Genomic DNA, 26,343 nt, shown 5'->3' on the forward strand with positions numbered 1-26,343 from the left:
CTGGAACCTGCCTAGGGTCCTTCTAGCCTTGACATCTGCACCCTTCGAACCTCTTGAAACATGCTCACTCCATCACCTATCACTGAAGGTAGCTTTCCTTGTGGCAATTACTTCGGCAAGGAGAATTTCAGAACTAGCAGCTCTGTCAGTAAGGAAGGATCTGTGTACCTTTTTCAAAGACAGGGTCGTTCTTAGACCAGACCCGACCTTCATCCCGAAGGTAAATAGCACCTTTCACAGATCTCAGGAACTTACGCTTCCTGATTTCTGTCCAAGACCCAAACATAAGCTAGAACACAGATGGCACAAGCTAGACGTACGGAGAGCACTGTGTTTCTACGTGAAACGCACCTCGGCTTTCCGAAAGACTGAAGCATTATTTGTGTCCTTTCAACCATCAACTATGGGAAAGAAGGTATCTTCTTCCACCATAGGCAGGTGGATCAGAGCCTGCATAGCGCAGGCCTACGTCTCACAGGATTTGCCAGCACCCACTCAGGTGACTGCCCACTCAACTCGGAGCGCAGCCACATCTGCGGCGTGGCTAACGCAAGCTCCGGTGGAAGAGATTTGCAGGGCCGCAACCTGGTCCTCACCTTCGGTTTTCATTCGACATTACCGTTTAGACTCCCTAGCAGCAGCAGACGCGGCTTTTGGCAGAAGAGTTCTTCAACAGGTCGTATCTGCTCAGAGTTCGGTAGCCTAGACATTCCCTCCCAGGGGGACATGAGGGCTTTGGTATGTCCCATCCATTTGGACTCTACAGTCATCCTGCTGGAGAAGGGGCGTTGTCTTACCTGAACGCCTTTTCTCAGCAGGATGATGTAGAGTCCAAGCCCACCCAGAGGATAGGTCTAGGCAGGGATATAATAAAGATATAATAAAGAGCTGCAAGGTTAATTCCAACAAAGTTTCTCGCCTAAGTCAAAACTGGGGTCACGCCCAAAGGAAGGGGTGTGGCCGAAGTTTTTACCCAGTCTGCCAGGCAGGAAGGCCGTCATAGAACCCATCCATTTGGACTCTACATCATCCTGCTGAGAAAAGGCGTTCAGGTAAGACAACGCCCCTTCTCAAATCTGGAGAGCACCATGTGTGGGAAGACTGGTACACACAAACAAATCAGTGGATTTAAATCCAGAGAAGCAACCTTCTATTAACTATTCCCTTTTTCTTCCAGGTTTTCTTTTTTTTTAGTTGGTGGGAGAGTCTAATTTTTTAAATATACTTAAGCCTCTGTAGGCTTATCACAATTTTGTGTGTGTTTGTATTTCTTATCAAAAATTGCACCATCGATTCTGGGTGACTTGCCCCAGATTTCTGCAATATAATGCCGGGGATTCTGAGATATGTGGGCCATGTATAGCTCACATGTTTTCTCTCCCTGAGCTAAATTGTTCTCCAAATATAAATATCTCATTCTACAACAGTAGCACCCACAGTGTAGTTCCTTAGAAGAAACACTTGCTGCCCATCAGCCTTAGACATGATCAGTTTAAACATGACTGCTTAGTTTTCTTTTCAACACTCATTCAACTCCTTTAACTCCACTAAAAAAAGTCTTCTATTTCTACATATCTCATGTCATGGTTCAGCTGCCTGCACAAACTACATGCTGTCAGTCACTTTAAAGTACTGTGGAAAGAACATTGTTGTTCCCTTTCTATGCACAGCTCTGCAGAGTCAGATTGCTTAATATACAGGTAATCTCGATTTACAACCACAGTTGGGACCAGAGTTTGCATTGTTAAATAAGGCAGTTGTTAAATGAGTCACATCCAATTTCACAATCTTTTCTGCCAGTGAAATGAATCACAGTCGCACTTGATAAGTTTATAAGGGAAGCCAGATTCGTTAACAGATTCAGCCAGCTTCCCTTATAAAGTTTGCTTGTTGGAAGCTGAGCTGGCTGGAAAATTGCAAATGGTGATCACAATGACCCCAGGGTCAATCCAACTATACAGAATAATAGAGTTGGAAGGGCTTTAGTGCATCTTCTTCACTGTTCGTCAGATATTCTTCTGATGTCCTTTTTTCTTCTTTGGTATACTTGCAACAATGCTTCTTGATAAATAGTTTGTCAACTTCTCTGAGTGTATGACAGGAATGATCTACTGTAATTATTTTTCCTGTCTTCATATCTGGGCTTTAAGTTCAGCTTAAATCCAGTCCACCCTTCAAATGACTGGAATTGCCTAGTGTTAATAGCTTTGTGGCATTTCTGCCACTGAGCTTGAACTTTTAAGATCTTGTTCACTCTTCTGATGTATTCCTGACTTTCTTGATTTCAGTGTGCTTGATGTCAGGGATCTTCTCCAGCATGATGACTGAAGAATCCACTAATGGGTTATTTCAGTCCTCCTGCCCAATCAGACTAAGTTGTCAAGTTGTCATGCCCCTCTTTGACCGGGACCTCCCAGTTTCATCTTAGTCTTTCGCCCATGAGGACGTGATAACCTGACTCTCAGATCGTTTGGATAGCAGGTCAGACTAGATATTATCAATCCATTGGTGGATTCTTCTTGAGCTTGGGAGAATTAGTGGTGATTATTCCCTTCTCTGGGAGATCTGAATCCTTTTTCCCTTTGCCTTCAGGGCTAGAGTAACATTCCCCTCCAGGATAGGGTGGGGGGGTTTCTTTTCACTGAATTCAGCAGTCTGCTGAGTGGGGGGAGTTTTCCCTTCGTTATAGTTACAGGGGGGATTGAGTATTCCCACTCCCCTGGCAAGCGTGCATGCTTTCAGGCTGGTGGCCACCATTTTGAGGCCACGTGGCTTCTTCTCTGACTGGGCCCAGTCAGTGATTCCTATAGCGGTCGCCATTTTGAATCCACGGAGCTCAGCTTTCGCTGACGTTTTCTCCGGCCGAAGCACAGCTGAGTTGATTGTTTGAAGTGAGCGACGGGAGGAATATTGCCTGGAAATTTTTCGTTGTATCTCCGGCTGCCACTGAAGAGGACGAAGCTTCGGTTTACAGCGGTGAGCTGATTCACGCCTAACAACTGTTAGGCGTGATTTGCTAAAATGATTTCTGCATTTCAGAAAAGCCTCAAATTTTGCCTTCTTAACTTCTGTGTACCTTCTGACTGTTTTAAGAGTCTCATTATACCCCCCTCCCCCTTCCTTCCTCACCGGAGCTCAGGGCGTCCACCATTTTGAGGCACATTTACACAGGGAAACACCCATTTAATACCCAGGCTTGGACGCCATTTTGTGAGCTTGTTTAAATAACTTTCTGCAGCTATATTTTGTTCTGCATAAGTTTTAACTGGTATAGTGACATATATTTCTACATATGCTCTTGCATTATCTATATTCACTTTATCATTGAGCTTAAGTGTTTCAGAACCATTATTCCTATTGAAGACATCTAATATCAACAAGAGTGTAGAACCATTGCTGAAGCGACAGTCCTTCAGGCCCTGCTCGCCACATTGCCTGTATCTGCCACTTTGCATCTAGTGGTTGCTTCAAGATCCTGACCATTGCCACTATTGTGGGACACGTGTGATTTCGTCACCAACTTGGCCTCAGGCCACCACATTGACTGGGTGACGAGCGCTTCAGCGCCAGGCATGAGCCAGGTTAGCAAGTGGGCAGGCTCACGCTAATCCATGTGAAGTCAGTCCCTCTTAAGGGGGGGGCTCCTGACGTCCCTTGCAGAGTGAGTCAGTTCCAGAGTCACCTCTGAGGTGCATCTCAATTGATATGGCAGAAACCACTGAGCCACAGCCTTTGAGCCGGCATCCGAGGCGCCTAGAGGTAAGGCCAAAGCCAAATCAAAGTACGGCAGGAAGGCTGGCAAGGCAAGCGATAGGCAGGCCGACCGAACACACAGAGCCCTGGAGAAGCAATTCTCCTGGGACAACACTTGTCTGCTGAGAGAGGTCGTACGCTGTCAACCTCCACACCACTGGACACGGGGGCGCATCAACCGTACACTTCGAGAGCTTGGTCACCTGAGAATGTGCATCAGCAGGCCTCGACTCAGACCTTTGGTCAGGGAGGACCACCTCTGTTCGGGGAGGACCTCGATCTGCCCGGCCCGTCAACGGCACCCACCGCTGCCATCACACCAACTGCTGCGGGGTTATGGCCTCCGCTAGAGCAGTCCTTCTCTGACCAGCTTCAAGTATGGATATCGCAGGCTGTATTCCAACCCATGGCATCGGGTCAGCATCAGGCGTCTCCCATTCCAGGGCCTTCTGCACTGGCCACCTCTGCATGACCTCCACTGGATCGTTCAGGTATGGTTTCCCCATCCCATTCTCCTGAATCCGACTATTCCAACGTTTCGGATTATGAGCAAGGTATGGACCGTTTGTCTGATTGTGAGGAACCTACCTATCCATGAATCTCAGCCCATGGCAGAGCTATTTAATGCTTTGCTATTTCCTTCCTTGCTGCGCAGAGCCTGTGCAGTGGGTAAGCTTTCCTCCCATCCGGCTCCAGTCCCACAGCCTTCCTCTGATCAGGACACTAATCCCCTGTTTGCTGAGCCTGTAGATAAATTCCCTGTCCCCCGTTATTCCTCAAAAATATTCAGGGACAGTGGGAGTCACCGGCAGCTCAGCCGACCCAGGGAGCGGCGGAGCGCAAGATAGTGGACATGGCAAAGAATTTGACAGATTTATTGGAGGTGCCAAAAGTATTTGAATCATTGGCTCCGCTTTTTTCGACTGCCAGTCTCCTGGCAGATGTCTCGGATGCCCTTAAGGCAGAAGATAAAAAATCTGAAATGGCCTTACGCAAGGTCCATTTGGCATCTGCATGGGCAGCAAAGGTGGCAACTTCCACTTCTTTCTTTGCCAGGATTTCAATTACCTGGCTTCGACAGTTGCAGGACAGAATTCCGTTAGACGAGGTCAGGATCCATCAGGATTTAACCAAACTAATAGCCACATCTGAGTATATGGCGGATGTCTCCCTGTACTTGGCCAAGCATCAGCCCGAGCAATGGCTTCCAGCATAGATGCTAGGAGGCTTCTATGGCTCAAAAACTGGAGAGCTGAGAGCAAACATAAGTGGTGTGCGGCCACTGCCCCCTTCACGGGTGGCAGATTATTTGGGGAGGCCCTAACGCCATATTTCATCGAAAACAAACAGAAAACAAAGGTTATTTCTCATTTGGCAAGGAGAACTAACAGACATTTTCTCCCTTATAGTCCCCAACAGTCCTTTCGGACTGGGGCCACAATGGAACCTGCACAACCATACCAACCCCCAGCCCCTAAGACTGAGCACTCCTTTGACAGGCCAAAGTATAGGGACAGAATCCAGTACCAGCCCCAAAATAAACATTCCTTTCGTGGCAGAGGGGGTCGCCCCTTCCGTCGCGCCAAGTGACTCAGAGGGGACTCCCCCCATTGGCGGCAGACTTACTCTCTTTATCAGCCAATGGGAAAACACGACCACAGACTCCTGGGTTCTGCGCACCATAAGAGAAGGCCTGTCCCTGGAGTTCAAATCCATGCCAGTAGATCATTTCGTGTCTTGCCCAGCCATGAGAAACTCTATAAAAAGAGGGCTCATGGAAGACGCCATCCAACACTTACTCACCATCAAGGCCATAGAGGAGGTCCTCCTGAACCAGGCGGGACTGGGTATTACTCCATTCTATTTGTAGTTCCAAAATCTTAAGGAGGATGGAGGGCAATTCTCGATCTCAAGGGGCTGAATCTCCACCTTCAATACTGGAGGTTCAAGATGCAGACGTTACATTCCATCTTAACCAGTATCAGGCGGGGGGATCTATTGACTTCAATAGATCTAAAGGAGGCATACCTGCACATCCTTATCCTCCCGGACCATCGCAGGTATCTGCGATTCTGCTACCTCGGCCGTCGCTTTTAATACCAGGCTCTCCCATTCGGCCTCTCCTCAGCCCCCAGGGTCTTTACCAAGATCCTGGCAGTGCTGGCATCTCATTTAAGGTTGGTCCCCGTATGGGTCCAGTGTTATCTAGATGACATTCTGATCCAGTCCCTGTCAGTCTCGACCGCCCATTCGGATTTGGCCCTCACAATAAGGACCCTACAGAACCACGGGTTCTTGATAAATTTCAAAAAGAGCCAGATGACTCCCTCCACCCACCTACTACATCTGGGCGCGGTGATAGACACGGACTTTTGTCACATGTACCTATCAGGAGCAGCGCAGGAGCATCAGAGACCTGGTACTCGATGCGCAGAAGCAGGACTGTGTCATTGGCCACACTTTCTCAACTCATGGGGAAGTTAATATCCTGCATAGCAATAGTGCCGTGGGCCCGGTTACACGCACAGGACCTTCAGTGGTTCCTACTTCCGTATCAAAGACAGCACACCAGTACATCCAACCAGTTGGTGCGCATTCTTCATCATGTGTTTCTCTCTCTCTCAGCTGGTGGACTTCATCGGACATTCACAAGGGGACTCTATTCAAAGAGCCCAGTCGAGTCAGGGTGACCATGGACGCAAGTCTCTTCGGTTGGGGTGCACATCTCCAATCCCAGATGGCTCAGGGTCAGTGGTCACAGACAGATCTCAGGCACAGCATAAATTGGTTGGAGCTCAGAGCAATCCACCTAACTCTCAAACAGTTTCACACAGTAATCGGGGCAACATGTGCTGGTCCTGATGGACAACGTGGCGGCAAAAGCTCACGTGAATCGGCAAGGGGGTACCCGGTCCAAGTCCCTCATGACAGAGACTCGAGCATTGAGCTCCTGGGCAGAGAAACACCTGCTCTCCATCAGGGCCGAGCATATCTCGGGAGAGGCAAACCGGCAGGCAGACTTCCTCAGCAGGTCGATAGTGGATCATTCGGAGTGGATGTTACATCCAGATATATTCAGGGAGATCTTGGGCAGATTTGGTCGTCCGACCGTGGACTTGTTCGCCTTGCCAGGGAACACCCAGCTGCCCAGATTCTTTTCTCGATTCCCCTCCTGGGGAGCAGAGGGGGTGGATGCCCTGTGGCCGCAAGGCCTGTTGTACGCTTTCCCCCCACTGCCTCTGCTTCCAGCAGTTATCAGAAAGATCCTGGAGGAGCAGGCGGAACGGATCTTTATAGCTCCTCACTGGCCCAGAAGACCATGGTTCGCAGACCTGGTGAGCCTTTCAGCCTCAGCCCTGTGGAGGATTCCCGACAACCGAATACGGTTGGCGCAGGGGGATCTTCAGCATCCAGAACCCCAATGGCTTCAATTGACCACCTGGCACTTGAACGCCGCACCCTGACTAAGGAATCGTATTCGGTGGAGGTGATTGATATGATCCAGGCGGCCAGGAGACCGGCAACTAACCGTATTTACGACCATATGTGGAAGAACTTTTGTCACTGGTGCGACAGGAATCACGTGAGTCTGTCACAGGTAACCATTCCCAGGGTGCTAGAATATTTAATGGAGGGCGTCAAAAAGGGGTTGGCGCCCAACACTATCCACAGATAGTTAACGGCACTTTCCTCTGTACTCTCATAGGACTCCTCAGAGTCCTTATCAAAACACCTCACCATCCGGTCCTTCCTCAAGGGAGTCACTAATAATAGACCACCTATGGTTCATAGGTATCCTTCTTGGAACTTACCTCGGGTTCTTCAGGCACTAACCTTATCTCCCTTTGAACCACTTAGACCATGTTCCTTACGGCACTTGTCACTCAAGGTCTCTTCCTGATTGTAATTACTTCAGCCAGGCGCATATTGGAATTGGCTGCCTTATCGATGAGAAAGGACCTGTGCACGTTTCATGAGGACAGAGTGGTTCTTAGACTAGACCCTTCCTTTATTCCAAAAATAAATACAGTATTCCATAGAGCGCAGGAGATCATTCTTCCAGACTTCTGCCCTCACCCGTCGCATGACTTGGAACGGCAATGGCACTCACTTGACGTAAGGAGAGCCTTACGCTGTTATATCAAGCGCACGGCGCCTTTCCGTAAGTCGGAAGCCCTGTTTGTTTCCTTTCAGCCTTCCTCAATGGGCCAAAAGGTGTCAGCTTCCACCATAGGTAGGTGGATCAGGGCCTGTATCACAAGTGCGTACGGCTCACTTGCCTTGCCCGTTCCTACTCATGTGATGGCTCACTCAACCCGCAGTGCTGCCACAACGGCGGCGTGGGCAACCCAAGCGTCCATTGAAGAAATTTGCAGGGTAGCGACATGGTCTTCACCTTCACCCTTCATTAGACATTACCGTCTGGACAAATTTGCATCGGCTGAGGCCACTTTTGGTAGACGTATTTTACAACAAGTAGTCACACCATCAGGGGGACTGGCCCCAACTGAACCCCACCCATAGGGACTCGGGAAGCTTTGGTACATTCCATTGGTGGATTCTTCAGTCATCATGCTGGAGTAGGAGCATTGGCTTACCTGAACGCCTTTTCTCAGCATGATGATGAAGAATCCACGCCCTCCCATCTAGTGGTTAGTTAGGTCCGGGTTGGGGGCCTGTTCTTGTTTTTTTCTGGATACCTGCTTGAGAGTCATCATGTCGAACTGTTGTCATTGGCTACGCCGTCGATGAAACTGGGAGGTCCCGGTCAAAGAGGAGCATGACAACTTGACAACTTAGTCTGATTGGGCAGGAGGACTGAAATAACCCATTGGTGGATTCTTCATCATCATGCTGAGAAAAGGCGTTCAGGTAAGCCAACGCTCCTTCACCCAGACTCTTGATGTTATTTCCATGGGTCATCTTGAATCCTTCAGTTGTCACTATTTTTTCCCCTGTTGATGGTAAGAGTGGCACATTTGCCTAGTTCAAATTCCATTACCATATCTTGGCTGTATATTTGGGCAGCAGTTGCTGAGTACCATTTCAGATGGTGTTTTTCCATGCAGTTTCAGATTGTCCATGTAAAAGAGGTGGGATAGCCTGGCAGATATTTTTGATGTGTGGTGACCTGACTTGATCAGTTTTTTTTTTTTTGAGTGTCCTTGAAAGATTTTTCTCTTAATATTAATGTTTCCCAGTCTATTAACATTTACCAGCAACTGTTTCTTCCATTCTGCCATTGATCTTTTCACAAAGCTTCTGGTGTCCTCAATCCCAGCTACGTTCATGTTGGTCTTCCTTCTTTTGCAGTTTCCCAAACACATCTTGTCAATTAGGAGCTGAACCTTTGTCCCTTGGCTGTTCAGGCAGTTTCCTTTCTGCTCAGATAGAAAGAGCTAGTTTTCAATTACAGTAGGTGCTGTTGGACTGCATTAGCTGCCGTACTAGTTAGCAATTTGAAAATTATCGGTAAGCAGATAGTTGCCTGGTGCTGGCCCTTTGTTTGATTTTTCATTATCAGGAAGGTTTGGTCAGATATTAACCAATCTTCAGTTTACCTCATTGCAATATGTTAAGTTGTTTGGTGATGAGTGGGTGGCAAACCAGTTAAATGTTTCAACCCAAAACCATGCAGTTCATCTTCACCTGGTGCTGACCAATTCTTGATTTTTCTTGCTCTTTTCTCCACCATTTCTGGTGTTGCATACCAGTTGTGCACTTTTCTAGATGATGAGGCCTGTGCTCAGTTACTCATGCTTTGGCCATCTTTTCTCTGGAGTACTGCAATACTCACTAAATGGGCTACCCTTGAAGAATATTTGGGAGCTTCGGTTGCTTCAGAACACAGCGTTGTAGACAATTCAGCAGGCCCCTGGGATGTAACAACATCTTGTCTATGGCTGTTACGTTGTTTTATTACTTACAATACTTCCTTGCTTTTTTTTTTGTCTCTATGTGTTATTTCTTATTCAGGTATTCTTTGGTCTTCTTGTTCTTCAACTTCTTTTACTTCATCTATGCATACAATCTTAACTTATTATTTTCCAGCCTGATCTTCCATTTTGATGATGCATTGTTTGGCTTTAGTTTTTATTTATTGATTTTGCATCTAAGGTCTTATAACTGCAGTTCTGCTATACATCAATTGGGTTTTTTTTTGCAGTGAGCTGATGCTTATATTTAATATTACAGCATCACCATCCTTCAATAGTTGTGCTAGCTATTCTGTTACTTTGTGCTGTCCTAGATGCTTAATTATTCTTCATTTCAGTTCTCTTTATTTCCCAGTTGAGCATTTTGTTCTGTCTGAGGAGACGGTAGAAGAGAGGACGGCTGATTTGAGAATGAAAATGGTTCAATAGTGATGCTGGTTCTATTATTATAGGTTGGTCATACAGTCAACCAGATGTTTAGACTGGATTGGATTTTTTTGTCCACTTATAAAATCCTTCCCAAGGACCTGGAATTTTTATTATACAAATTATGACTTAAGATTATGCATGTGAACATAGTAGCCCATATTCTCTTTTTTCTTGTTCTAAAAAGCAAAGAGAAAAAATGGGGAAAGAGTGATGAAGAAGCCTTAAAAATAAATACACAGATGTTACTAGCCCAGCTACCCACACATACTTAATGTAAGTGAAAAAGAAGAAAACTTCTTTGAATGCTTCTCTTTCCGTGTGCTCTTGTTCATAGTTTGCTAGGTAAGTAATCATTTTCAAATCTTACTGACAGATTGGCTGGGATCTAAGGATTGCTCAAAGAGCCTAACCCAGCTGTTGCCAAATTGCTGTCCTCCCGGGAGCTTATGCTTCAAATTTCAGAATTCACATGGGTCACTGAAGTTGAAGTGCAGCAGACGATGAGGTTGGAGCAAGTTAGTAGATAGGTGCTTCTTCAAATATAGGGATTATATCATTCTTCAGATTGCATTGATAGCACTAAATAGTAGATACCTAGGTCCCTTCAATTTAAAAGCAAACTGAGAGATCTCTTAGAGCTGTAGTGAGGCAACCTCAGGACTCAGAACAAGTGCTCTCTGAGCTCTTTAGAGTAGAATCCAATGTTGTATATTGATAACCAGAGGAGATGGCCGTATCTTGGTAGATTCTGACAAAACTAACCAGGTTCTGTTCCTGTTTGTTCTTGGATAAAAAGCCACCAGTCTCTAATCTCAGTGCATTAGACTTTTGAAGTTTAAGAAGACAAAAGAAAACCAGCTCCACATGTTACCATAAAATCAGCATGAATGTAGTATCCACGTAGTCACTGAAAATTGAGTTCAACACCAGGAAGGCTTTATCTTCAGTATCAAATGAAGGGCTCCAGTGCTGTTGTATCCATTTATTCCTCTTGGCTCCCTGTACTGTGGTCTTCTCAGCAGGCCTGCTCTTCCTTCAGCTGGAATTGCTGTTGGTTGAGCAATGAAATTCCTTTTACACACACCTTTTACAGAATGCCCTTTTATATTCTTGCAAATTTCTGAAATCAATTCCTTCCACTTCTTACTCAGTACTAATGTTATATATCTGAAAACATTTATTTATAATAAATATAAGTTCCAGTTTCATGTAATGGTTAGTTAAGGCACCATACTAGAAGCTGGGTAATTGAACTCTAGTCCTGCTTTAGGTATGAAGTCAGCTGGGTGACACTCAGCCCTACAAAGACAACAGTGGCAAATCATTTCCAAAACTCTTGCAAAAAAACCTCTAAAACCTTGCAGGAACTCATCTAGATAGTCATCAGGACTGACACAAAAACATCTTCCCTCCCAAATTTGAATACAACTTAGCTACAACTTTCAAAGACTTTCTACGTATAATACTTTCAGCATTGAGATGCTTCTTATTTTACTCCCCCACCCCAAAAAAGATTTCCTTTTTTAAAAAAAAAAAAAAAAGTTAATAACCCTCCCAAACTACAGTACATTAGAATTGTTTTCTCTCATATCACATAAAAATTCCTTTAAAAATAAAAATAATCTAACTTCCCTGCCGTGTCATTCTTCCCCACCAAGAAAGTAAATTTCAACCAAATACAAGACTAGTGATGATGAATAAAATCATATTCTCTATAAGACAAGCTATAAAAGCCCTTGTTTTTCAGTTGCTTGGAAGAATCATAAACATTTATATTCCCAACTTTAAATTAAGGAAAATAAGTTATCTTATCCTGAGTCAAGCTATTAATCTATCTAGCTGTGGACTACCTGACTGGTAGTGGGTCTCCAGAGGTTCAAGTAGGAGTCTGTCAGTTCTAAGTAGAAATGCTGGAACTAGTGTCCTTTCCTATGCAAAGCAGATTGTCTATGATTGTACTACATACCCCAGAGAGCAAAAAAGTAACTATCAAAATCTGCCAGGTGGATCACTGAATTGCTGACCATTGAATCACTATAGAAGCCATTTGTTATTGTTAGTTGCGAAGTCATGTCCGACCCATCGCGACCCCATGGGCAACATTCCTCTAGGCCTTCCTGTCCTCTACCATCTTCTGGAGTCCATTTAAGCTCACGCCTACTGCTTCAGTGACTCCATTCAGCCATCTCCTTCTCTGTCGTCCCCTTCTTCTATTGCCCTCCATCTTTCCCAGCGTTAGGCTCTTCTCCAGTGAGTCCTTCCTTCTCATTAGGTGGCCAAAGTATTTGAGTTTCAACTTCAGGATCTGGCCTTCTAAAGAGCAGTCAGGGTTGATCTCCTCTAGGACTGACCGGTTTGATCGCCTTGCAATCCAGGGGACTCGCAGGAGTCTTCTCCAGCACCATAATTCAAAGGCCTCAATTCTTTAGCGCTCAGCCTTTCTTATGGTCCAACTTTCACAGCCATACATTGCAACTGGGAAAACCATGGAGTTGACTTTTGTTGGCAGGGTGATGTCTCTGCTTTTTAGTACGCTATCTAGATTTTAATACCATTTCCCCCAATATTTATAAAATCTTAAAAGCTTAATTATTACTTTATACATCATTGATTTCTATTCACTTTTTATTCAGTGGATATAAAAAGTCTACACACCCCTGTTAAAATGCCAGGTTTTTGAGATGTTAAAAAAAAATAGAACAAGGTAAATACTTTAGAATTTGTTTCCACTTATGACATATAAGCTATACAATTCAATTAGAAAACAAACTGAAATCTTTAAGGGGGGAAAGGAACAATAACAATTGACAATAACATGGTTGCATAAGCGTGCACACCCTTAAAGTAATACTTTATTGAAGCACTTTTTGATTTTATAATAGCGTTCAGTCTTTTGGGATTGGAGCCTCTCAACATGGTACATCTTTGCCTTGAGAATCTTTGCCCATTCTTTCTTGCAAAAACACTCCAGATCTGTCAGGTTGTGAGGACATCTCCTGGACACAGCTCTCTTCAGGTCACCCCACTGATTAAGGTCCGGGCTCTGGCTGGTCCATTCCAAAACTTTGATCTTCTGATGAAACCATTCTTGTTGATTTGGAGGTATGCTTTGGGTCGTTGTTGTGTTAAAAGATGAAATTCCTCTTCATCATCTTCAGTTTAGAAGAATTTTGTTCCAAAAATTGACTTGATATTTGGAATTGTTCATAATTTTCTCCACCTTGACAAAAGTCCAGTTTCAGTTGAAGAAATGCACCACCAAACCATGCTTCGCCATGCTTCACCTTAGTCTCATCAGAGCATAACACATTTTCCGCCATATTTTGTTAGATTTGATGTCAGTTTTTGCAAAATGTAGCCAGGCATGGATGTTTTTCTTTGTAAGAAAGGGCTTCCATCCTGCTGCTCTGCCCCACGGTCCAGACATATGAAGAATACAGGAAATTGTTGTCACATATAATACAGAACCAGTACTTGCCAGAAATTCATGCAGCTCTCCTTCAATGTTTCTGTAGGCTTTTTGGCAGCCTATCAGACCAGTTTTCTTCATGTTTTTTCATCAATTTTGGAGGGACATCCAGCTCTTACAAGTAATAATGTTACTATTATGCCATATTTTCTCTGCTTCTCTGTGTTCCTTGGTATATCCCAGTGGTGGCGAACCTATGGCACGGATGCCAGAGGCGGCACTCAGAGCCCTCTCTGTGGGCATGTGCGCCGTTGCCCCAGTCCTTCAGCTGGGTTTATATAAAACCTTTTTGCTTTAGGCTTCCGCCGCCGTGTGCAAAAAAAAAAAAAAAAAAAAGGTTCAATCAGTCAATTTCAACTTCTCATGGGAAAAAAAAAAGATCTTGCAAAGTTGGAATTACGAACTTTTTAGTCCCACCCAGTCTGCCATTACCACTGCAGCCATATCCACCCAATGGGCCACGGCACTCAACAATGCATAAGTGGGTTTTGGGTTACAGTTTGGGCACTCAGTCTCTAAAAGGTTCACCATCACTGGTATATCCAATACCTTGGAAATTGTTTTGTACCCTTTCCTGGCTGATAGCTTCCAGTCTTTGATGCTTTGTAAGCTCTTTGCTGATCATGACTGTTGCTGTAAGAGGCAACTGAGTAAATAACAGAAAAATCCTATTAGAACAGCTGAACTTTATATGGAGTCTTCAGAATCACTTTCACTGATGGCAGGTGTGTACTGACTACATGCTGCAGACTGGTGCAGGACCAGGGATTGGGGGGCCTGTCCTAGAGGGCTCTTTAGCAAAAATTATTGAGGTGAAAGGGATAGAATTACATTTCAGCAATTGAACTGTTTCCCATTTAGACTCTAATTATCCTCAATTTATTAGGCTAGTGACCTTTTTAGTTTATTTTGTATAGCCTTCCTGGGATCTCATGGGGAGGCAGATCTTCTCGCTGATAACAGAAAAACTTGGAGTTGGTGGTTTGAAGATGCTATCCATTTGTAGAGTAAAGGCATTTAAGTAGAAAGGCTAAGGAAGGAGTTAGAGAAGAGCCTACTGTACCATAGTGAACAATAGACTGGCTTCTGTAGAGCCAATTTAATATGCAATCTGATTCAAAAAGAACACTTCTGGTGTTTGCATAAGTGGGTTCCAGTGATGTGTTTTTTACTTCTTTTGTTGCTTGTGTATAGAATTCTAATTCAAACTATTTAAAACACTTCTCTTATTTGCTATGTTCGAAAATTCCATACCAGTATCTCTGGTATAAAAGCTACAGTACTATAGAATTCTAATAACGGTTATTTAGACAATTAGTTGATAAAAGAGGTATAATTTCTTCTCCTCAAAATGTCAGGTGCCTCTATGGACATCATTTTTTGGCAGTGTGCAACCATGATGTGAGGACAATTTTAAGATTGCAGGAAGGGATAACTAATTCAATTAAACTGCTAGAGGATTTTAGGTAGATGAAACAATATTTAAACTAGGACTGTGAGAAAAATGGGTATTATGACTTACTCGTTTTGCAAAAGGATACTGCCATTCAAAAAGAAGCACATGGATAAAGACTGTGACTAAACACCTTTTTTTATCTGAGGAATTATGGATTTCCCCAAATCCTGTCTTGAACTGAAGAATTAATGGCTATATAATTCATTTGTAAAATTAAAAGAGTGTTAGCTCCACAGATTAAGCTGTACTTCTCTGAGTTTCAGAGTTGGCTATAGCTAAGTACTCAGAACTGAGATCGTGTTTAACGTTCTGAATAATGCGGCAGCATGTTTGTAGCCTAATCAGTGAATGCTTTCCTTAGAAAAAAAGATGAACTTGCTAAATGAAGAATTGTGTCATTCTTTGACTACAAAAAGTTCAAGTGGGTAGTTGAGCGATTTGGGCTCTGCCTCCAAGCTTTCTGTGACTAGTAAAGAGTTGCCTTACAGGAAAGATGGACAGCATAAAATAAAGTTAAAGTCAAGTAAATAATAACATGAAATGAAATAAATAAAATAAAATAGTAGCTGGGAAAATTCCATTGTTGTTGGGCTCAACTGTGGCCATAATAGGAGGGCTACCTATATTGTCTCCTACTTTTTACAAGCGTTTAGCGTTTCCCGGCTTGAGCAGGAGGTTAGACTAGAAAGATCTCCAAGGTCCCTTCCAACTCTGCTATTTTGTTATTCTGGGGGGGGGGGGTCACAGTGAGTTTTGCTCTACAGACAAATTCAAATTCACTTGAAAGTTTGAGAAGTGCAGATTGGGTAGGTTCATCTAAAACAGCGGTTCTCAACCTGTGGATCATGACCCCATTTGGGGTCGAACGACCATTTCACGGGGTCGCCAAACAACGCAGTCCGCCATTTTTTCCCCTTTTCCTTAGCTGTGCTACTCCCTTTTATTCTATTGGCTTTTGAAAGCCAATAGAATAGACTCTCTTGAATAGAGTCTAATTCTATTGGCTTTCAAAAGCCAATAGGAATTGTCCAGGCTGTCTCTGCCCTGCTGAGCCCGCCAAAAGCCCCAGTCTGCAAGTCCTCGACTTACGACTGGTTGGGTAGTCCTCGACTTATGACCGGTTAGGGTCGCGGCATTAAAAAGGTTGAGAACCACTGATCTAAAAATATAGACTAATTCTATTTTCCCTTCATCCTCATTTGAGATATAGGAAACATTCCTTTTCAGAAAGAAATAGTATCTCTCAGTTCTCTGTAGGCCATTCCCTGTTTGAGATATTATGTATGCTTTGAGAATTGCAGTTTTTAACATAACGAGGGAGGACCTGATCAGTCCAGGGAGTTCGAGTTTCAGAACATTAAATGTTTTTGTAATATTTATTAGCTGTCCTTAATTGTGCAATTGTGGTATTACTACTACTACTACTACTACTACTACTACTACTACTACTACTATTATTATTTGTTAATGCTGCTCCCCATATGGATAGACTAATAGCTTCATGGTTTTTTCTCTTAATAAACATCTCAGTCGTGCTATGTTCTTTAGATCAAAATCAATGGCAGTATTCTTTTTTTGTTAAAATAGTTGTCTGGATTTCAGGTATTTCAGCAGAGACTTGGTTTTGTCACAGCTTGCGTGTCAATGAACTTCCTTGCTTTCTAGAGGTTACATGAGGCATTATTGATTTTTATGGGTAGTAATACCTCTGCTCATGCGAAAATGTTTCACTCTTCAGGATGAAGAATGCTTCTTGTGGAATTGGTCAGGCGTAAGCCACTTTCTATCTATACTGGTTTCTTGCCATTCAGAATCTTTACATTAAAATGCATGACTCTTTTTCTAAACGTATTTGATGAAGTTTACAAACTTCAGGCCACTTGTTCTGTGTTCCCGAAAATCATGACCAATGTCAAGCATGTTTTACTTTAACTGTTTATGTAAAGATATCCTTCATTAGCACTGTATCAACAACTATTTCCACATAGAGCTGTGCAGTGTTCTAGATTTGAAAGAAAAAAGTGACCTGGAACACGGATGGGATGAGATAGGATAGGATAGGATAGGATAGGATAGAATAGAATAGAATAGAATAGAATAGAATAGAATAGAATAGAATAGAATAGAATAACAGAGTTGGAAGGGATCTTGGAGGTCTTCTAGTCCAACCTCCTGCTCAGGCAGGAAACCCTATACCATTTCAGAAAATGGCTGTCCAGTCTCTTTTAAAAAACTTCCAGTGTTGGAGTAGTCACAACTTCTGGAGGCAAGTTGTTCCACTAGTTAATTGTTCTAATGGAGATGCATGTCTCACCCGTTGGCATTTCCTTAAGATAATTTGTCTCTTCCTGAGTTGTATGAGCCCAGGAAAAGAAGTTTTGTTATTATAAGCAGGTACAATAAGTCAGTCACCTTTTCCCCATTTAAATCCTGATCTCTGCATAGCCGTATTGAACTGTTTTGATTCCCAGTTCCTTCATTCCCCTATTCTAATTTTTCTTGAGACACTGAAACTATTTGATAACTATTCTTGCATTCATGCATATTGTCAGGAGAAAAATTAAAGACTTATCCTACTGTTGATTAAACAGAAATGTGGTCCAGCCATTTTGCTAGTATGGCAGGAATGGCTGGCATGATTTATAGTGGTGTGTAAAATAATTCCATTTGAAACATTCCATTTTGAATTCAAAAGAGCTCTTTCAAGTCAAAAATCATTTATTTTGCTTTTGAAACAAGATATTTTAATCCTTTTGGAGGTGTTTTGAAACACCTTGTTTTGATGCTTGGAATTTAAGAGCAAGTATTTCAAAATAATTTCAGTATAGAACTTTTTACACATCTCTAGTGATTTGTATTTCAAAAACATATGGATTTTACGAATGATTGAAAATCTGAAGAGGATGTTTTCAAATAAATTTATTTGCTCCTAATTCCAAACTTTGTGCTAAAAACTCCCTCTGGGACTCATGAAACATGGGTAGAAACTACATAGGTATTAAAAAGTGAGCATCAGATCCTTTTGATACATGCAATACATAGGAAGCTTAAATGAAATAGCTTCTGCATTTTTTCTTTTGCCTATTCATCAGGTATAGCACTAGAACTGCAGGTTTTTATTTTGTGGCGGAGATACTCAAGGAAATGATGTCTTGATTCTCAAGACTGAAAATAAGATTTGATTATTTAGTATAATATAGACGTTATACATTTTGTATACTAAGTTGCTAAGTTAATTATGATGGAAGCAGACTACAAAAATACCACATATTCGCGTGGCCAGTAGATCACTTTGATGTCTGTCCTAGTAATTTTCAAATGTGAGACTTGAGTTCTGGCTATAATATGGTTGTTATTAAATGGTGCCTTTTCAATCTTCCTCTTGGGAATTATTCCAGAAATGGTGAAAGGTTAAATCTTGATCTGAAAAGCAAAATCTTGTATTAGTTGTTCACCTCTTGCTTGTCTTGTAGATAGCTGCAAGTCCCTGGACCAGCTGAGCCTCACAATCCCAGTGGCAGGACATCCCGTTTCACCTGCCCATCCTCTCTCAGGATGTCCGGTACCCAGTGTGCCACCAGCTGCAGAACCTGTTCCTCACCTACAGACGCCAAACTCCGAGCCCCAGACTATGGCCCGCGAATGCCCGCAGAGCTCCAAGCCACCCAGCGGCTCTAAATCCGGCCTCCGGAACACCACTAGCTGCTTGCACGTATCTGATAGCAAAACAGTCGGAAGTCACCTGCATCCAAAGCAGCAACGCATCAACCGGAGGAGAGCCACAAATGGTTGGATACCCATTGGAGCGGCATCTGAGAAGGCTGTCTATGTTGTGGTAAGCATTCTGCAAATGACTTTTCTTGTTAGCAAGCAGAGCTAAGAATGAATATTTAAAAAAAAAATGAAGCGGTGTACAGTAAAGAAGCCAAACAATTTAGGTTGCATCATGGTTGTCTGTGACAGAATGTTTTATTGCCTTTCGTGTAGGAAGAAAAGAATCTTTGCCTTTACTGTAATCATTGTAATCCAAATCTTAGCTATTTGGGACAGGACCAGAATGCCTTGTAGCAGTTTCTCTGCGAAGATAGCAAGGCAAAGAGGCTAGTCATAGCTTGCCTTTGAATTAAGATTCTTGTTCTGATTATTTTTAAAGTATACTTTTCTTTGAGAAATATATTGGAAGAACTTCCCTAGAGGATATTTTAATGACCTTTTTTTAAAAAACAAAACAGAAAAATGGTAGATTTTTCAAAAAACTTAAGTTAAACTGGAAATTTATAGATTATTTATACTTATACGTATATGTGTTTGTATAGGAGAAATAAATATTAGGTGCTGAAATGAAGTATATTACACTTGTTGTTAAGGAAGTACTGTATCTCTTTCAGAGTGCTGTTCACAGCAAAGTTTTCAAACATCAGCCATCTTCTCTACGCAGTGCCACTCTCTTAATATTGGAAGCCAGTTTGGTCTAGTGCAGGGGTAGGCAACCTTGGCTCTTTTATGACTCATGGACTAACTCCCAGAATTCCTGAGCCAGCATGGCTGGCTCAGGAATTCTGGGAGTTAGTCCATGAGTCATAAAAGAACCAAGGTTGCCTATGCCTGGTCTAGTGGTTAAGGCATTGGGCTACAAATCAGGAGGCTGAATTCTAATCCCACCTTAGACATGAAAGCCCTCAGGGTGATGTTAAGCCAGTCACTCTCTCTCAGACCAACTAACCTAACTGGGTTATTGTTTTAGGGAAATTAAGAGGGAGTACAAAGTAGGAAGGAGTATTAGGTATGATAGTTGCCTTGAGTAATTTATTAAAACAATCTCATCTCTCATGTCAGAAATTCAGGAACTAGAAAGAGGGAATTATTAATTTAAATGTAAAAAGATTAAAATCTTTAATAAAAAAAATTATAGAGTTCTAGCCCAGTGTTGGACCACATTGATGGCAGGGATATTTCTGAGCAGCATGTCATTCTGTATGCATGTCGGTCCCAGAGTTATTATAATTTTATAATATTATAAATTTACAGTAATTTTATAAATATATAAATATAATTATAGAAGTGTAGAAATATACTATAGAAATATTTGTAAATTATAAACAATTTATAAATCTATATTATAAATTGATATTATAAAAATAATAAAGGCAAGATTAAAAATGTTTTTAAAAAGTTGAAGCCTAAGAAAGTACAATTCTTGTTTAAAAATTTACTAAAGTTTGGTGATTGTCCACAACTACATCTTTACAAAAAAAAAAAAAGCTTCCTGCAAGACAGAGGTGACCAATTTCTGAAAGCCTTCAGAAGGCTGTCTGATGATGCAACCAGAGAAAAAAATATTTGTGTCCCAATTATTTGTTTGTTTTGTGGGTTGTATAGATAGGAATGAAAATCAGAGGCAGCTGAGAGCCAACTGGTACAATTCTTAACTATAATATCTTTGAAACAGAATGGAAAAATGATCCATTTTTAACTAGTGCTTTGGGGTTTGGGAAGTTTAAAGGAATGGGAGCTAGAGACACTGTTATTATTCTTATTCTTTAAATCCTCCAAAAATCTGAAAAACATTCTAAAACTGCAGCACTAGTATTCACCCATTTTGCCACCAAATATAACATTGGAATTACTGTATATTCAAATTCTGTAAACACTTCAAAATGGCTTATGAGACAATTACTGTGGTTACAATCTCCTAAATAATTGAACATTTGATGGACTTTAATGGAGTTCTGCAATCTGCGATTGGAGGAAAGCGCTACAGCAGCAGCTCCCAACCTTTTGGGCACCAGGTACCGGTTCCGTGGAGAGAGGTTTTTCCACAGACCGGAAGGAGCATGGTTTCATGTGCTGCCTGCATCCAGTGGATGGGACTTTGCTTGTTTGTACGACCCAGTTTATGGCATGCCACAGCCCAGTGCCAATCCATGGACCGGGGGTTGTGGACCCCTGCCCTGTAGAATAACATATTCTATAAAATCACTTAGAGGTAGTCCTTAACTTAAGAGAGCAATTGGGAGTGAAATTTCCATTGTTAAGCAATGCAGTTGTAAAATGTGACCACACTGTTTAACAACATCAATCCCTGCAGTCCTGATTGCAATAATTAACCAATTCCCATGGTCATTAGGCAATTATGGTCAGCATAACCATTTCACCTCTCTGGGACTGGTCTCCCCACCTTTGCTGGCAGAGAAGGCATCTTGCGGACCCCATTAGTCAAGGAATTCCAACTAGCAGGGTCCAGAAAAAGGGTCTTCTCTGTGGTGGCTCCTGTCCTTTGGCACATCTTAACTCCTGAGGTGAGATCAGCTCTCACCCTTCCGACCTTCTGCAAGATCCTGAAGACCTGGTTAATCTATTAACCTGGTGGTTAATAGATTAAGAGGCAATCCTATTCTCCTCCCCCCCCCCGGTATCCTGTTCCCTCCCTCCCCATCTTTTAATTTTATTTTGATTGCGATTTCCATTTTTATTGCTTTAGAAATATTTATCTGTCAGGATTTTAATATTGTAAGACATCCAGAGATATTTTGATACAAGATGGGCAGCAAATAAACAAACAAACAAACAAACAAAAACAAATAAATAAATGTCAGAGTGATGGGGCGGGGGGAAGGGTACATGGGTGGGGGAGATACGTCCCAGCGACTAGTAATCTTTCCTGCTAGCATCCACATTGCCCTTCTTGAGAAGCAGCAGGGAAAGTAAACACACGATCATGAGGTACTGCAACTGATTGTGAGTGCAGATTGGTTACCAAGTGACCAAATCTTAATCACATGACCACAACGGTGCTGGGAAAGACAGAACTCCGAGATCCATTTGTTGGTTTGGATGTAGGCGGAAGACTACTTTGTATTCAATGTGCTTTCTATGTATGCTTCTTTCTTCTGAAATTCAGTCCTTGCAATCTTTTTTTCAGTTCAGATTCTCTCATTTTTATTTGTATTCGGCATTCATGGCCACGTTTTACAAATTATATTCCTGTGGATATGCCTTGATATCCAACTTCTGACAGTAAATGCTAAGTCTGTGCAGAATAAGACTATACTCGTTCATGACATAGTAGTAGATAAAGCACAGATCTAGCCAAAGTAATAAATGAGGCTACTCCCATTTTTGGTCACCATGATGTAAAAAAGATGTTGAGACTCTAAGAACAGTGCAGAGAAGAGAAACAAAGATGATTAGGATGACTGGAAGCTAAAACATATAAAGAACGGTTGCTGGAATTGGGTAGGTCTAGTTTAATGAACAGAAGGACTAGGGGTGACCATAATAGCAGTGTTCCAATATCTCAGGGGTTGCTACAAAGAAGAGGAAGTCAAGCTATTCTCCAAAGCATCTGAAGGCAGGACAAGAAGCAATGGATGGAAACTAATGAAGAAGCGAAGCAACCTAGAACTAAGGAGAAACTTCCTGACAGTTAGAACAATTAATCAGTGGAACAACCTCCCTCCAGAAGCGGTGAATGCTCCAACACTGAAAGTTTTTAAGAAGAGACTGGACAATCATTTGTCTGAAATGGTATAGGGTTTCCTACCTAAGCAGGGGGTTGGACTAGAAGACCTCCAAGGTCCCTTCCAGCTCTATTATTCCATTCCATTCCTATTCCTATTCTCCAGTCACTGTCCCAGGCAGTTTCTTGGTTTTCTGAAGAGTTGAGGGAATGAAGTGACTGAAAAAAATGTTTGTGGCCAAAAACCAGAAACCATAACCAAACTTTGGTAAGAGCTCATGTTTTGAGAACCTTCCATGGTGATGCAAAGAGCAAGTTTCTTCTCTGCAGTTATTGTATCCATTGATTCTGTCTAGCAACTATGTTCAGAGTGACCAAAAATCTTTTAGGAAAGGACAGGTAGAACAAACTTCCTGCAGACACACTGCATAAATTAGAGAGTTTCCTTGTAGATAAAGTAACCTCTGTCTGCTCTGGTTTGGATGCTGGATGGGGAGAGTCCATTTCAGAGAGTGAGGCATTGCTTGGTGTTGCTACTTAGAATACATTTGATCTTATGGAGCCCAAGGAAGTAGATTGAATCCTCTGTGATACTAAATCTGCCTCCTGCACGTCCTTTCTGGCTTTTTTTGATGGCATGGGGAGAGGTAAGTAGCTAACTCCTAGAGATCATCTTGGGGCAGGCATAAGGCCACCTGCCTTAAAGAAGGGTGGTAGTGGTGACCCTTTGAGAGCTGTATGCAATGAAATTTCAATTTAATGTATGCTGATTAGTGTACATTTAAAGTGACAATAAAACTTCTCTACTCTAATCTACTCTACTCTAATCTAATCTACTGTCTCCCATTAGGAGAATTCTTGCCTAGATTCTAATATCTTTCCTTCAAACATGTGCTGGGAAATTATCAACAAGAGATTCCTAGATGAAATTTTTCCATCAGGATTCTTACTTGATCATGGGACAGAAATGGCATTGGTCACTGGAACTTCAGTGGTAGTGGTGGGGAGTGCATCTCACATAAGTATTTCATACCAATATCTGTCTGGAAACTGTGTGGGAGTGATTTTGAAGAAGTGTCATTGACATAAATCTTAAATTTTTACAGGGTTATTTTCTCCAGTTTGAGAATAAACTTTCCCAGAATGTGATTCTTTCTTTGAACATCATTTTTACTCCAGATCTCATTACTTTGAATACCGGGATTGGTAACTTATTTCTCACAGATTTATTTCAACAATTCCATTTTATTTTGTGACCACACTATTGTAAACATTCTAAAAACCTATTTTCAGAGGAATTCTAAAAGCACAGGAAATATGGTGTAACATACTTTTTCTGGTAACACATGGAATTTATTAGAAATGTACAATAGCAGTGAGAGAGGGAGAACTGTTATCTATGGATAAATCTATATAAAAGTGTGCATTTAAGTACAGACTATGTAGCTAGAGTTGGTATCAACCTTTCCATTTTGAAACTTCTAACTATAACACACATTTTGTATAGATTTTTACTGTGTGTGTGAGCAAAAATATACCATAGCATTAAAAAAATTTCATTATGTGGGAATATCCACATATGTCCAAACATAGATGTTTGGTAATAGTATCTACAGAGGACCAATTATTTATATTTTTCCTTCTGTTCAATCCTTGGAGTGCCTGGATCAGTCTCTGCATTTTTTTGGCAAGGTTTTTCAGAAGTGTTTTAGCTTCCTTCCTAAGGCTGAGAGAAAGTGACTCATCCAAGGTTACCCAGCTGGCTTGGTGCCCAACGTGGAACTAGAACTCATAGCCTCCCGGTTCCTAGCCTTGTACCTTTACCACTACACCATACTGACTCTAGCACAGTGGCTCTCAACCTCTTTAATGCCGCGATCCCCAACCGGTCGTAAGTCGAGGACTACTCAGCCAGTCGTAAGTCGAGGACTACTCAACTGGTGCAGCACCGTTTGCAGAATGGGACTTTTGGCGGGCTCAGCAGGGCAGAGACAGCCTGGACAATTCCTATTGGCTTTTGAAAGCCAATAGAATTAGACTCTATTCAAGAGAGTCTATTCTATTGGCTTTCAAAAGCCAATAGAATAAAAGGGAGTAGCACAGCTAAGGAAAAGGGGAAAAAATGGCGGACTGCGTTGTTTGGCGACCCCCGTGAAATGGTCGTTCGACCCCAAATGGGGTCCCAACCCACAGGTTGAGAACCACTGCTCTAACAGGACAAATATCTGGCAACAATTCTCACATGGCAAAACAAATGTTTCAATGCACATCTTGGGAACCTGCAAATAAGGATTTAAAAAGGTAGTGGGCATGGTCCTCCAATCATTTAACCCTGCAGCTAGGAGCAATTCAGTATCAGTGGACTCACAATAATGATTTCTACACCAGACAGGTTAAAATGCATGAATGGGGGTATTAGCCCTGCAGCCTCCCACAGAGCCAGGCATGAAGAAGCTCCCCTTTTGGCTGGCCTTTTTCCTTAAAATGAATCTAAACTAAGTAAAGGGACTTGAATATTTCTTCTTCCCGGCTTTAGTAATCATTACCTTTCATTTGAGGAGCATGTTTTGCTTCTGAAATTAACCCGCTGGGAAGAGAGAAGCAGCCTGCTGTTTTGTATGATCCGTCTTCTCCACGGGCTCTTTAGCAATAAAGACACCCTTTTTTGGCAGGAAGCTGTCTACTTGGCGTAGGTGGATTAGTGGAGGATGCTGGTGTCTGTTTCTTAGTATTGTTTTTGCAGACTCACTCCTTTTCTTGGCGCTCTCTCTTGTCAATATTTGCAGAACGAGCCAGAACCAGCTGTTCGTAAGAGCTACCAGGCCGTGGAAAGAGATGGAGAAATCATTCGGGTTCGGGATACAGTCCTTCTGAAATCGGGGCCACGGAAGAAATCAATGCCTTATGTGGCTAAGATATCCGCTCTATGGGAAGACCCCAAAACAGGTATTGAGCACAAAAGTGGCTATCAAGGTGAGATGGCCAATTATATGATGGACATTAACTGTGTAATGATGTACTTGTTTACAGAAGACTTGTGGAGTTGGGAGTGGGCACGGGGGTGTCTGAAAAATCAACCTGCATCTCGTTCCCCGTCCCCAGTGTGACAGAAATCCCTAGAATGTAAAAGGCATATAAGTGATTCAGACAACCCTTCTGTATCCACGATGGTAATACTTGCAAGCTTGGGTCAGGTCAGGAAGATCCAAGATAGGAAGTTAAATTAACCTTGAAGTCCAGTTGGCAACCTGTGGAGCTTTCTTTCATTTGCATCATCCCTTTAATAACACAATTGATGTCTATAGAAATTCCCAGTTATCCGGGTCATGATTGTTCCAAGGTGTTTTTTCAAAAGGCAACTGGACTTTGTTTTTTCCTTGAAGACGTTTCGCTTCTCATCCAAGAACTGAACTGAACTGAAGAAGCTTGTTGGATGAGAAGCGAAACGTCTTCAAGAAAAAGACAAAGTCCAGTTGCCTTTTGAATTGGGACAGTACAATTGATGGTGATCCCTAACCATTAGCCCAATATGGGCTATATCCCCAAATTATTTTTATTTCTTATTTCCATTTCTATGGCAGCACGGCCTTTGTTTAGTACTATTGTAGGGCAATCAAGCAAAGAGAAATCAAGTTATCTTCCTTTCCCAGATGACAGACTATGGAGAATGTTAGCCTAATTAGAGTTTCAAGACATTCCGGCTGTGGAAATATTTTGTGAAAGCTGCTGTTTCTGATGTCAGCTTGACAAAATCAGTGCAGCTCTTTTTTTCAGTTGGCAAGAAGGTGCCTTACTACTAAAATTAAAGGCATGAATTAGATTTTGTATGGGCAAAAGTACC

General features: G+C 42.3%; 1 protein-coding gene across 3 annotated transcripts in view; it reads left to right on the plus strand.

The window, feature by feature from the left end:
- Positions 1-26,343, plus strand: part of BAHD1 (bromo adjacent homology domain containing 1) — a 106,193-nt gene that overhangs the window by 61,063 nt on the left and 18,787 nt on the right. For all 3 annotated transcript variants that reach the window (XM_039323833.1, XM_039323834.1, XM_039323832.1), the window contains exons 3-4: positions 18,517-18,878; positions 25,289-25,448. In XM_039323833.1, the coding sequence (XP_039179767.1) occupies positions 18,517-18,878; positions 25,289-25,448 (522 nt within the window). The remainder of the gene's footprint in view (positions 1-18,516; positions 18,879-25,288; positions 25,449-26,343) is intronic.

This window comes from Crotalus tigris, unplaced genomic scaffold (assembly GCF_016545835.1).
Source record: "Crotalus tigris isolate CLP2741 ecotype Arizona unplaced genomic scaffold, ASM1654583v1 scf7180000024285.889131, whole genome shotgun sequence".
NCBI lineage: Eukaryota > Metazoa > Chordata > Lepidosauria > Squamata > Viperidae > Crotalus > Crotalus tigris.